Here is a 14,710-nt window from a genome sequence, read left to right on the forward strand (position 1 = left end):
TTCTCCCGAATAAAAAGAATATTATTTTAATTATAAATACATGATTGTTTTGTAAGAGAACTGACAATTATTATTATTATTATTTTCACTCCTCACGGCTCACGCGGGAAATATCAATACACAATAAACGAAAAAAAGGAAAAAAAAGAAAAGAATCCGACGTGGCGGATCCTGATGTGGGCCCCACCAGCATCGTTTTTACGAGCTTGTCTTCTTCTTCCATTTCGAGCGCCGAAGCGTCGCGCTCATTTTCTCTCTATTCCTTCTCTCTCAGCTCTCTGAAAGCCCGTGAAATTTCTTTTACCTCTGCATCAAAATGTATATAAATCTCTTCTCACAACGGTGATTTTGTAGGGTTGGCATTCCTTGAATTTCAGCCATGGGGATTGGGATCAAACCTGGTATTCTTGTTTCTCTTCAATTCCTTTTCATCTTCCTCGTTTTTCCTTTTTGTTGGTGCTGAAATCATTACAATGTATCGATTTTTAATGGCCGAGAAAGTGGAGAAGGATTTGGTCTTGGATGTTTGATTTCTAAGAAATTCGTATCTGATTGTTTTGTTTGTCTCTTGCGTTATTGATATCCCTCTCGGTTGGAAAAACGATTGAGATTGAATTTAATTTCGGTTTTTCTTTTTCCTATTTGCTTGATGTTTAATGGTATTGATGAATAGCAAGAAACTGCATTCATTTTGATGCTAGGGTCACTGCATTTTCAATCGAAGATTTATGTGGTTTTTTAGGATATATGAAATGATTTTGATTGAATCTTCTCGTGGTTTTTGATATTAGGCGTGAGGGACCTGGAGAAAAGGCTGCGGCTATCGGTCAGCACTAGCAATCTGTATGAGCTGCAGCCTCCACCTACTCCGACCACACCTACTTTGGTGCTGTCCAACTCGAGCAAGACCTTGCTCGTATCAAATTCCAGCAAGTCTTTGGTTTTATCAAATTCTGGCAAGAGGTTGGATAAGAAGAAGTATGTAAAGCAGGTGACAGGCAGACACAATGATACTGAGCTGCACTTGGCTGCACAGAGGGGTGATTTGACTGCTGTGAGACAGATTTTGGGTGAAATCGATGCTCAGATGGTTGGAACTTTGAGTGGAGCAGATTTTGATGCAGAGGTTGCAGAGATAAGGTCTGCTATTGTGAATGAGGTGAATGAGTTGGGAGAGACGGCATTGTTTACAGCAGCAGAGAAGGGGCATTTGGATATTGTGAAGGAGCTGTTACAGTATTCCACTAAGGAGGGCATGACTATGAAGAATAGGTCTGGTTTTGATCCTTTCCATATTGCTGCAAGTCAGGGTCACGAAGGTATCTTACTGCTCCTATGCAAGCTTCTTTTCTTTTGTTTCTGTCATTTTTCTTACTCTAAGTTTGTCCTTAATCACAGCCTTTTCTGCGTGTATTTATTGTTGGATTGAGTTTTCATGTCTTAGTCTTATTGGGAAAATACCAATCCATGAACTTGTACCATTCCAACAGTCCTGATCAACCAATTTTCGGGGGCTGGACATGATTGCGTTCACAAATCTATTGCTCGATTCCCCGAGTTCAATCAGGCAATAGATTCGACCACGGAAGTCCAGAAATGCTCGTGTTAAAATGCATGCTCTGCTTATTGATCTATAAATGGACTGAAAAATAGTATAGGCATTCGATCAAGTAATATGGATGTAGCTATTGCTTACCGTATATGGTATCCTACTATCTTTCCCTTTGATCGTGCCACATTTTCAGTTGAGTGCTGCCTAGTCTAGAATTGACTCATTTAAGTAGAAATGAGAACTCTGAATAAAAAAGTGACCCTTATAAGTTTAGAACAAAATGCACGATTTGGATGATACTTTTGCAGTTTTTAATAACATAGAATGACGTGTTTCTACTATTGTAAATGCACATGGTTTCTAAAGAGCTGTGGTTGTACCTTCATAAGCATATGGATGATGTAATTTCAATTCAACTCAGTTAGTAATTATCTTTTGCAGCCATCGTCCAGGTATTGTTAGAGCACGATCCGGGACTGAGTAAAACAGTTGGCCAATCAAATGCAACTCCTATTATTTCCGCTGCTACAAGAGGCCATATTGGAGTAGTCAATGTGTTGCTTTCAACAGATTCTAGCTCGCTAGAGATATCCAGGTCCAACGGGAAGAATGCATTACATTTAGCAGCTCGACAAGGGCATGTTGAAATTGTGAGAGCTTTGCTTCACAAGGATCCACAACTAGCACGGAGGAATGATAAGAAAGGGCAGACGGCATTGCATATGGCTGTAAAAGGAACCAGCTGTGAAGTGGTGAAGCTGCTTCTTAGTGCAGATCCAGCTCTTGTCATGCTTCCTGACAGGTTCGGCAATACTGCATTACATGTTGCAACCAGGAAAAGAAGGGCAGAGGTATCAATTGTCATGCATTTTCCGTATTTGACCATGGTCATGGACTGAACATTCTTCTTGTTTTACTTTCTTGTTTTGGTTTTTAGTTTTTCAATTAAGTTTGAGATAAACATGGTTAGTGTAATATCCCAAGTCCATCGCTAGTAGATATTGTCCTCTTTGGGCTTTCCCTTTTAGGCTTCCCCTCGAGGTTTTTATAACGCGTTTGCTAGGGAGAGGTTTCCACCCTTTTATAAAGAGTGCGATCTCACAATCCACCCCTCTTCGGAGCCCAGTGTCCTCGCTGACACTCGTTCCCCTCTCTAATCATTGTGGGATCTCACAATCCAACCTCCTTCGAGGCCCAGCGTCCTTGCTGGCACACCGCCCGGTGTTTGGCTCTGATACCATTTGTAACAACCCAAACCCACCGTTAGTACATATTTCCTCTTTGGCCTTTTCCTTTCGAACTTCCCCTCAAGGTTTTTAAAACGTGTCTGCTAGGGAGAGGTTTCCACACCCTTATAAGAATGCGATCTCACAATCCACCCCTCTTCGGGGCCCAGTGTCCTCGCTAGCACTCGTTCCCCTCTCTAATCGATGTAGGGTCTCACAATCCACCTCCCTTCAAGGACGCTGAGTGAGTCGTATCAGGTAGTTTAAGTTAGTTATTTAACCAATTCTCAGGCAGCTGAATTTATGCATCGAGTTTGTCACATTAGCCTAAGCCTGCTTGACAACATTACAAATTATTAGCTATTGCTTTTTACTAGATAAATACGTGTTAGGAACTACGGACCTCCACAATGGTATGATATTGTCCCCTTTGAGCATGAGCTCTCATGGCTTTCCTTTTCGTTTTCTGAAAAGGTCTCGTACCAATGAAGATGTATGCCTTACTTATAAAAATCCATGATCAACTCCTTAATTAGCCGATGGGGACTCCTCTCCCAACAATCCTCAACAATACTTGCCTTAGATAGAGTCTCTTTACTAAAATATACAATATTCCTGTTCATCAATGTTCCACGGTTAGATCATTATGGTGCTTTCTATATAAGAAAAAAGTCTTTTGAACTACATTCTTATTTGTAATTGTATTTGCATGACTTTCTTTTCCTAAGAAAACTAGACATTTGATTTGTTTACATAATAATTTGTTCCACGGTTAGATCATTATGGTGCTTTCTATATAAGAAAAAAGTCTTTTGAACTACATTCTTATTTGTAATTGTATTTGCATGACTTTCTTTTCCTAAGAAAACTAGACATTTGATTTGTTTACATAATAATTTGTAAATGTGGAAGATTTCGAAACATGTGAGATACTAAATACCAGCTGCATCAGGTAGAAAGGAAAATTTCGAAGTGCATATTCTTCAGTTTCTTTTTATTGGAACCATTTTGGGTGTGAATGATCTTAGATAATTAATATTACTGAATTTCGTTACAAAAGTATCTCTCATGAATCCTTAAAATCTCTTGCAGATTGTCAATGAGTTAGTACGGGTTCGGGATACAAATGTGAATGCATTGACTAGAGACCTTAAAACGCCCCTCGACATTGCCGAAGGACTTCCGCTGTCTGAAGAGACCTCGGAGATTAAAGATTGCTTGGCACGTTGTGGGGCAGTAAGTGCAAATGATCTCAACCAACGTCGAGATGAGCTAAGACAAACAGTGACAGAGATAAAAAAGGATGTCCATATTCAGCTCGAACAAGCTCGCAAGACGAACAGGAACATGACTGGGATTGCTAAGGAACTTCGGAAGCTTCATAGAGCTGGAATCAACAATGCAACCAACTCGATCACAGTGGTTGCTGTGCTCTTTGCAACAGTTGCATTCGCAGCAATCTTCACAGTTCCGGGCGGTGACGACCGTAATGGTATGGCTGTGATGGTAGGCAGTCCAGCATTCCAAGTGTTCTTCATTTTCAATGCCATCGCCCTGTTCACATCCTTGGCAGTTGTTGTGGTACAAATAACAATTGTGAGAGGAGAGACTAAATCAGAGAGACGAGTTGTGGAAGTGATCAATAAGTTGATGTGGTTGGCATCCGTCTGCACTACAATAGCATTTGTTTCTTCATCTTACATAGTCGTTGGACGGCGTAACCTATGGGCAGCAGTTCTCATTTCCATCATCGGTGGCGTGACGATGGCGGGAATTCTCGGTGCAATGACATACTATGTGATCAAGTCCAAACGAATCCGAAGAGTAAGGAAAAAGATGAAGCTTATGAGGGATGGTAACCATTCGTGGCATCATTCCGAGTCCGATTCGGAAGTAAATCCTATCTATGCCATTTGATATGATCCTACACACATTTCAAACATGGTTATGTTGCAAAATCACCCGCCCCATTGCAGTTCTCAGCGGCTAAGGAACTTGCGCTGTGCCAAAGGATGTATTGCTATCACTCCTGGTTCCCATTTTCAGACCATCATTCCTCCACTGATGCAGTCTCTTTTCTTGAACAGATAATGAAGCATATCTGATCCCAAAGCCCATTGGGTTAAGACTTCTGGGATGTCTTAGGCCGATCTTGGAGGCTTAGCTGATTTGAATCGTCCAAGGCAGCTTCAAATATCATCCATTAACGGGTAATTCATAACTCTATGCTCTAATTGTAATTAATACATAGAGAATCTGTTATTTATGACTAAAAGAAAACTAACAAAGGAAAAGAAAATAGTGAAGAGAATTGATTGGTTGTAAAGTGAAATTTTGTACCTTTTGTTTTGCTCTTACTTTTCATGAAGGAAGCCATTGTTAGTGAAGACTAAGGATTCAATTTTGATCATATTAACTTCATTTTAAATATGTTTAAATGTCTAAAATGCCTTTTCGTATATCAATCTTTTATACAGTTTAAATGCTACATAAATTTATTCTTTTTCATTCTCTCCTTGTTTGCTTGACATGTTGATGATGAGGTTATGTGGATAAATTATGCTCCTTTTAGTTGATATATATGATGGTCATTGTGATTTGTTGCCCTGTTTGTAGGAGGGGTATGTTAGCAAATAAATAATTTACCTGTGTGTTAGGGTGAAAAACCCCCCCGCCCACGTGCGAGGTTGGCCACGCGACACAACATAGCTGACTTTAGGTTAAGCACTTGGTACCCCAACCTTAGGTCAAGGTGAAAGAAACCACCCACAAGTACTATGCTCAAGCTCACTTTGAGAATACTTTTAAGTTTATACTAATTTAGCTGACTTTAGGTTAAGCACTTGGTACCCCAACCTTAGGTCAAGGTGAAAGAAACCACCCACAAGTACTATGCTCAAGCTCACTTTGAGAATACTTTTAAGTTTATACTAATTTAGCTGACTTTAGGTTAAGCACTTGGTACCCCAACCTTAGGTCAAGGTGAAAGAAACCACCCACAAGTACTATGCTCAAGCTCACTTTGAGAATACTTTTAAGTTTATACTAATTTCAACATCAAAGCACGTTTGGTAGAACACCACACCCAGTTACCTTTCATAGCCATTTGATCCTTTGGACTTATCCTAGTTGTGTAAGTCTGGCTTACGTGCATAACGAACTCTTGGGTTGAAAACTTTCGGGTTGGGTTGGGTTGGGTTGGGTTACCAATCTAATCAACCCAAACTTTTGGGTTGGTCCAAAAAAATCTCTCAACCCAACCCAACTCAGACAATGAATACGGTAAGTTTCTTAATGTAATTTATAAACTTTTGTTCGGTTCGGGTCAACCTAAAGTTTTTGACCTATAAACTTGAAATCGAATCAGTTCGAGTTCAGAAAACTCCTATAATTTGGGTTGGGTCGGTCCGGATTATCGGGTTGATTGTACACTCCTACACAACAACAATGAATAAAATTTATTATTTTCATAAGATATGTGCATATTAGACATTTGTAGTTGACCTAATTCGGAAATTATTCTACTGTGCTGTAAAGACGTTATAAACCTCCGTTGTAAGGAGGGATTTAAGCTTCCAACCTCAAACAAAAAAAAGCATTGAAATAACCTTTTGAAAGTATGATCTACGATATTAAAAAAAACAAAACACGAAAGTACGAGACAAAATGTTTATGCTCTCTAACGAGTCATATCACGGTTAAAGTTAAGAATGTCGTGAGATTGATCGATGAAGTGAGAAGCATAAAAAGCTGTTTTCAAAGCATTTATAAGAGAACAAGGCTTTGTACATTGACACATAACTCTGCAAAAAAAAAAAAAAAAAAAAAAAAAAAAAAAAAAAAAAAAAAAACTCAAACCAAATTTCAATGTAATCTAAAACAGTCACTCTTTTGTTCTCAACTCTGAAAACTTTACACACTTTTTAAAAATATTTGAATGAACCTTTGTGGGACTGTACTATCTGACCATGAACCTAATATCAACATATTTAAAATACTTTGAAAATGATAGAATTAGAGCGACAAAGTTGAATGGCTTACGCAATTGCTTATTAGATATGTTTGTTCTCGACTTCTGGTGTACCTCGGTACATGTTTATCGTTTAGTCGATAGGAGCTCGTACTTACTTTCTAACCTACCTCGTTTTCATGGGTTTAGCTTGATATTGTCGGTACTACATTGTAGCGACGATATTTCTCAAAAGTAATTTGGCGCTTCTGGTCGCGCCTCTTGAGTTGCCCTGTCTCGATATTGTGTTGATTGGGGGTTATCATGGAAGTAGTGCTCTGAGGAAAGATTCCTGATACGCTCTCCAGAAGATTTGTTCGGAGTTGTTCACTTTCATTTGAGAAAGGAGTTTGATAAAAAAGAGTTTGGGAATGTCCCGTGTAGTTAACAAACATTGAGTTTGGAGTTGAGACAACATGGATATCAAAGAGGGAAGTTTAGTTTGGATACCAAATTTGAGAATAATCAAGGCATTTTTAGTGATTCGGCGTGCCCCTACACTAGACGCTTCACCGAGTTGGTCTTAGAGAAAATAGAACGAGTAGCCCTAGCCTTAGTCTGATTAAGAGTTTGAATTGTTCTATTGCCAAACTACAACGAGAGTTTTGCCTTTTGGCCACACCAGTCATGTTCCAGTGGCTCGGATGAGTAACTACACTCAACCAATCATTAAAATTCATTTCTTTTCGGTTCAACAACGTACGAGATAATGATTCGAACCTCTAGCCTTTAGATCGATCAAAGGTGCAGTATCTTATTTAAGACGAGATAGCTATTAAAACCGTCTTAAGTTACTCATAAACACAATCCAAAACAAAGATAAAGATCAAATGTAAAGAAAACTGAAATGTGGACCAATTGAACAAAGCGTTCGTTCTCATCGAACCCATTTCAAATCCCTAAACATAACTCGAACGAAACGTGAAAATAAAGACGAGATTTCTTTCGGGGAAGAAGATGACAAGTTAGAGTCCAAAAACATATCTGCAAGAAATAATGTTGAGATGCTTTGAATTGAACATTTTCTTTTCTGACAGTCTCCACATGTTCTTCTGCCTTGGTTGCTCCCAATAATGCCATCCTCAAACAAACCTCTTCCTCTTCTTAAACATATCTCCAAACTTCTTTCTCTTGCTTCTTTTCGGGCTTTGTTTAACGATATCAATTTTTGTTTTAGTCTCTTCGTCCCTGCCTGCCTAAGGACTTATGTGTATGTTTTGGAACAGGAACATTCACCTTTTGTAACAAGTAGACCCATGCATCGTACGGTACAATGGGAGGGTTTTGTACCTCCTTTAGATATCTCGAGCCTTTGTGCTCCCAATGTCGAGCTAGAACGAAAGCTCTCGAGAAAATAGAGATAAACCCATTTGCTCATATAAGTTTTACAAAAGAATTACCTCCTTTAGATATCTCGAGCCTCTGTGCTCCTAATGTCGAGCTAGAACGCAAGCTCTCGAGAAAATAGAGATAAACCCATTTACTCATATAATTTTACTAAAGAATGAGTCATTTTCACGGTTACCATATGACTAGATCTTAGTACCAGTCCCTAACAATCAAAGACGCATCGTAAACCTATCAATGAAGCAACAACTGGTACTAGAGGAGCGATCATGAACTGGACACAAGAATTTGTCAGTATTTTCAATGAAATCCTCTTATTTTTGTGGTTCAGGATCGTAGGAGGTCAATATAAACATATCTCGATGACTGTTTAACTCAAGCTTAACTTATTTTTAAGCAAAAAATTTCAAATTTTGAACCGTTATTAAGTCAAAAATCAAACGTTTTAAAAATTTAGGTCTAATTTAAAACAAGTGGTTGGTATACTTACCGAACAAAATCTCCATAGAATCAACCAAATCTTATATTTTATTAATAGCCAAAATATTTATTTATTATTATTTTTTTTTTGTTTTCTTGTGTTGTTTGGTGAATGAGAAATGTGTAAATAAATCAGGTTATGAGAAGAAGATTTATAATTTATTTATTTTTATTTTTATATTCATGAAGAAAACAAAAATATAAATAAATAAATATTATTTGATTTTAAATGTTTTTTTTGTCTTGCGCTAATGAAGGACAATTCAAGTACTTTCACTTAAAATATTATTATATGAATTGTTATATATATATATTATATTTTATCCTTATTGCTAATTTTTTAATAGGAGTGTTTATGGATCGAGTTGGGTCGGAGGTGTGAGACTACGCAGGTGACCTAATAGTTAGCTAGCACTTATAGGTAACTATCTCGGATTTAAAGTGATTTTATGACCCAATGGAACGGTTGTCAGCTAACCTTCCATAAATGATGTTTTAATATGTGGATGTCATATTGTCCTAACAAATTTTAAGAGGTAGCGCCTCAATCCAAGATACTAGACCAAGATACTAGACGGACGAGTTCATATATTTTTTTAGACTCAACTAATTGTTCGAGTTGTAATTTTTCAACTCAAGCAACTTCAGTTAAATAGTGAATTGAACTTAATCCAATCATAGAATATTTGGGTCGGGTTGCTTTGGGTTGTTTTTGTCAATTATTCAATTTTTTAATTTTAATAAAGGTAAATATATATTTTAAAAATTAAAATAGTAATGAAATAAATAACATAATATTATATATATATATATATATATATATATTAATATTTTTTAAAATTAACAATAAATTTAGGTTGATTTAGTTATTCTAAATTAGTTTTACGGGAATCTACAAACCAACTTAATCGAATCAAAACAAGCTAATGACTCAACAAGCTAATGACTCAACCAGGGTTAAGTGTTGGTTGAGTTTGAGTTTTTTTTTAAGACTCCTACAATTTTAATTCTTTGGTTTGAGATCATAAAATATTTGTGTTCGGTATTCTAATATTAATTCAACTTATTAACGCGTATATTATCGACTAAAACGTCAAAATTTTAAACTTTCACATGATGTGTCATTACTTAAAAAAGCAATAAACGCTTTAATTATCAAACTATATTCAGATTGGACAATTAAAACGCTAAAATAATGTTTGAAAAGCTTTAATTTTTATGGATCAAACATCAAATTTTGTATACTTTAATCATAACATAACCTTTAAAGAAATAAATATATATTCAAGATCTATTTAGCATGTGAGGCAGCTAAGTATGGAAATCATCAAACTTTTCTTTTTCTTTTTCTTTTTTTTTTTCCTCAATTTTTTTAAAAAAAATGTATAACCGTCAATCCTACTACTAGCTGATATTGTCTGTTATTGTCTGTTATGTATCACCGTTAGTCTCACGATTTTAAAACGCGTCTATTACAGAGAGATTTCCACATCCCTTCTCCCACGGATGTGGACCCCACAATTTTTCTCGTGATTAAAGCGAAAGAAAATAAATAAATAAATAAATAAAATAATGGTGAGTGTATGCAAATTGGGATATTCTTCCATGGTTGATTGTTTGAGAGTGTGAAGCTGTATAAAGCTGCCTCACAGTTCAGACACCATTTGGAATCTATGAAATTAAAAAGGTTTTTTTTTTAATTATTTTTATTTTTATTTTCTCATTTAAAAAAAAAAAAAAAAAACTTTATTATTATATTTTTTATTTAAAAAAGAAATTGTTTTAATATTTTTTATTTAAAAAAGAAATTGTTTTAATATTTTTTATTTAAAAAAGAAATTGTTTTAATATTTTTTATTTAAAAAAGAAATTGTTTTACTGAGCAGACAATGATAGACATGTTTACTTGTGTGTTCTTTTTAGCTGTCAATGAGTGGAGAAGAGAGAGTACTTCAAAAAACTATGATAATTATGAAAAATATGAACTAAAGGAACCCAAATTTTGGACACTTTTTTTTGTACTTTGGGGGGAGGGGGGTGCCCTTCACATCTATTCTCGGGTTATAAACGTATGTCTTTGACTAAAAGATCAAAGGTTTGAGCCACCCTATGGCTCGAGTAAAGGAGGGTTACATGAACGAACTAATACTATATTCAAATGAGACTGATTTTGAAAATATGAAATTGTGGTTACGAAATTGTGCAAGTACTTAATCGTAAGAACTTCAAAATCAAACATGTTTTGTTTGGACTTTCAAGTGTGGAATTCGGGTTCCAAATCCCAGTTCAAATTCTGGGTATTGGCCGTGGATTGCCTCCATCCTTAGAAACAGATCAAGTCAATTAGAAAACGTAGTCATACCATAGAAAAACATCGGGATTATCAAGTATCGAATTAGGGTTTTAATCCCAATTCAAATTCTGGGTATTGGGCGTGGATTGCCTCCGCCCTTAGAAACAGTTCAAGTCAATTAGAAAACATAGTCATACCATAGAAAAATATCGGGACCATCAAGTATTGGATTAGGATTCTAATCCCAATTCAAATTTGGGGTATTGGGTGTGGATTGCCTCCACTCTTAAAAACAGTTATTGCCTCCACTCTTAGAAACAGTTCAGGTGAATTAAGAAACGTAGTCATATCATAGGAAAGTGTCGAGACCAGTAACGATTGATTTCAGATTTCAAATCCCGATTCAAATTCTGGGTATTGGACGTTACACGATGTAGCAACAAGAACAAATCATAATCGTATGAGAGATGTTTAAGAAAGTAATTAACAATCTAATTATGATTTAGAGCTTAATCTAACAAAAACAACTTACAACAACCAGCCAAGAAGAATCAAACCAAAAAAGAGGAGAAAAAAAAGTGACAAAACTCCAAAGAATTCAAACAAAGAGCTGTTTGATTCAACTCAAACAACTATACAAATTTGTACAGAAAAAACAGAGCATTCAAACAACAGAGTATCCATTTATGAGCTTTTTTTCTTCCCTTTTTTCGCCATCAAATCCTGCAAAGCTCTGAACTTTTTTGATCCCCACGAGCTAAGATCTTTGAAGCTGAAAGAGAACATGTTTGTTCTTGAGATTCAAACAGCTTTTGTGAATGTTTACAGTGAGCTATTGCCCCTTCAATGCAGCTCTCAATCTCTGAATTTGAGCTGATACTTCTCTTAAACAGCAACAGATCCGAAAACCCATTTGAACTAAACGAAAATGATGAAGAAAGAGATGAAGAACTTGAAGAACAAGATGAAGAACTGCTCTGAATCGCCCCAGAAAATGACTTTCTGTGATGAAATTCCTCAACTTTTGGGATCTTCCATTTGTTATAATCAATTCTACCAAATGGATTCTTTTTGGTAACTTTAAGGAACTTTTCTGAACTTCCCCTGTTTTCAAAAATGGTCTCTGTTCCTTCGTTGAACGCAGATTTGGAACAGAGCTTGTTAGAACAAGCTGATTTACTGAACAGAGTCGTGAAATAAGCCATTGATGATTGCTTGAATTGCTTCATTTTCTTTGACCATGATTTTCTTGGTGGGGTTTCCTCTTTGAATCGTAACAAGAACTCATCTGGTTTTAGCTCACAGCTCGGTCTGCATGACTCACTGAGTGAGAAATTGTATGACTCGGGAGGTGGAGATTTAATGGTGATGAAAGGAAACTGAAAGTTTTCTGAAAAAGATTGGTTTTTTCTTGATGGGTTTTGGGAGATTGGGCTGTGGATGAGTTTTTGGATCATTTGTAAACGGGGAGGGAGGTGGAGAGGGAGTAATTTTCCTTTGTAGAACAGTTCATCGGCCGGCGAAGTTCTGGCCTCTGTTTCGCCGGGGAATGACGTCATTTGGACTTGGAACTCGAAATCTCTTGTAGCCGCCGTTGCCGGCGGCGGCGGCGGTGGGGATCCAATGGAATAGCGGAATAAGTTGGAAGAAAGGGAAGAGGTGAGTTCCATGTCTATATAGTCTTCTTCCGGTGGAGGGGCGACGAATGGAGCTTCGACGGTGGTCATTACAGTGCGACGGTGGAGAAGGCGGAGGAGAGAAACAGAGAGGGGAGAGAGTGGCGGAGGAGAGAAACAGGGAGGGAACAGGAGAGAGATCTATATATATATATATACACATTATATTTCCCAAAGTAAAAATAATTATAAAATAATATTTTGATTTTTTAGTTTAACCTGTCAAAATTTCAAAACAGGCTAAATTATTAATAAAAATGTCACTTTCTAAAAAAAAATTAATTTTTTTTTTTAAAATTTCAATAATACTATTATATTTTCAAATTTTTTTTTTTTTTTTGTTAATTTTAGTTTTAATAATGTTTCAAAAATACCATTAATCTTTAAAAAAAGTTTGATTAATATATTTAACTCTTTTTAAAAAGTTAAAAAATATATGGTCCGTTGGTACACCCTTTCCTCTGTGATAAAAAAAAAGTTCATAAAAATTATTACCGTCAAGACAAAAATTCATGAGTTATCTACAAACGTCTTAATGATATTTTAAAAAGTTTATAGGTATTTTCGAGATGTGGTACTAACCGTAAATGTATTTTTTTTTTTAAAGTTGAATGGTATTAATAATTTTTTTGAAAAAGAGTTTTTTTTTAAACACAAAAGTTCAAATATATTTTTTAAAATAATTTTGAAAAGTTAAAAGGTATTTTTCAAACTTTTAAAAATTTAAGTATTTTTTTTTAGATAAAATGCAAAGTTTAAGGATATTAGCCGGCTTTTAATCATACCATACAAATTAAAAATTTAATAAAAAAAAATCTTATTTTTAGAAAATTGAACTAAAATAATTTTAAATGTAAAATTAGTAGAAATGAAATAATTTAAGCTTATGTATATGCTCAAAATTATATAATGTTTGGAAAAATTACTAATGATTCTAAAAACTTTTAAATGAAATTATTTGTTTAATAAAGTGTTTTAAAATATACATTTTTTCTGAAAATGCATAACAATTTTTAATTATTTATTTTATAGTGATTTTAAGTGTATAATAATTTAAACTTTTATAAGCAATTTAGAGGGAATTATATAAAATAAAATTAATTAAATTTAATTTGTATAATAATGATAATAGAACAAGAAAGTTGAAACCTCTTTTGAAAACGTCCATCTTTCTCATCACCTTTTTGGTATAACGTTTTTTCATCATATATGATTTAGACATATCAATATTTTTGTTCTCTTTAAAAATTATTAATAAATTTTACAAAATAATAAAATAAATTATTATTATTATTATTATTATTATTATTCACATGTAAACTAATTTTAGTTATTTAAATTGAATATTTAGAATATGTATATCTAAATATTTAGTGGAAAATAATGATAAAAAGTTAGGTTACAAACACATCACCTGTCTTGCAATATTTTTGTTTCAATCAATTAAATGACAATTTGACTTTAATTACCATTTAAAACTGAGAAAGATAATAACTTAGGGTAATTGTTTCTTTAATTATAGACCTAAAATTACACTTTATATTATTTATATATATAAAAGTAAATAAATAAATAATAATACATGCATCGAATACTTCCAAGGACTAAAAATGTAGGAGAAAGAGAACAAATCTTTTCTTTTATTTATTCTTAGCAGCAATTCAGCCACGTGTATAAATCTCATGCTAACTTAGAGGCCCAATGGGGAAATTTAAATAATTTCATATTTTAAAAAAATAATTAAAAAACTTTTACCATTTTGAATAGGTTCATAAGTATATTATCATTTCTTCTTATTTAAAAATGATGAAACTACATGTCAAAAATCAAATATCTTACTTATCTTAATCAAAAGTACAGTAAAATTTTCAAAATATATACTGATCAATGCTTATGTAAATATTGTAATATACCATGATAAACATGAGTGCTCGTGGAAACACTTTAGGAATTTACATGGATGCTCGTGGAGACACTTTAAGAACATTAGAGGATACCCTTCGTGCTCGTGGAGACACTTCAAGAACATTAGGGGATACCCTACATTTTTAACATTTAAAATTTCTACTGTTATTTTTCTCCAACCACAAAATTTCTGGACATATATGGTTTTATTATTCATGTCCT

The 14,710-nt window shown here is 34.7% G+C and overlaps 2 protein-coding genes across 3 annotated transcripts; one reads left to right on the forward strand and one right to left on the reverse strand.

Annotated features, from left to right (window-relative positions):
- The first annotated feature begins 241 nt into the window (after positions 1-241).
- On the forward strand, positions 242-5,604 carry LOC111781031 (ankyrin repeat-containing protein ITN1). Of its 2 annotated transcripts, XR_015414242.1 has the most exons (5): positions 242-401; positions 792-1,319; positions 1,994-2,403; positions 3,871-4,988; positions 5,395-5,604. XR_015414242.1 is itself a non-coding variant. In XM_023661425.2 (4 exons), exons 1-4 carry the CDS (start codon positions 380-382, stop codon positions 4,693-4,695), a joined length of 1,785 nt encoding a protein of 594 aa, XP_023517193.2. In that variant the 5' UTR covers positions 242-379; the 3' UTR covers positions 4,696-5,188. The 2 variants fall into 2 exon arrangements, 1 of the variants encoding a protein (XP_023517193.2); XM_023661425.2 differs by lacking the exon at positions 5,395-5,604 and having other exon boundaries at positions 3,871-5,188.
- A 5,737-nt stretch (positions 5,605-11,341) lies between these two features.
- Positions 11,342-12,715, reverse strand: LOC111781851 (putative membrane-associated kinase regulator 4). Its single transcript, XM_023662569.2, has one exon. The coding sequence runs from the start codon at positions 12,632-12,634 to the stop codon at positions 11,624-11,626; it is 1,011 nt and encodes a 336-aa protein (XP_023518337.2). The 5' UTR covers positions 12,635-12,715; the 3' UTR covers positions 11,342-11,623.
- Positions 12,716-14,710: the final 1,995 nt, after the last annotated feature.

This window comes from Cucurbita pepo, chromosome 19, assembly GCF_057944985.1.
Source record: "Cucurbita pepo subsp. pepo isolate OVF chromosome 19, ASM5794498v1, whole genome shotgun sequence".
Lineage (NCBI taxonomy): Eukaryota > Viridiplantae > Streptophyta > Magnoliopsida > Cucurbitales > Cucurbitaceae > Cucurbita > Cucurbita pepo.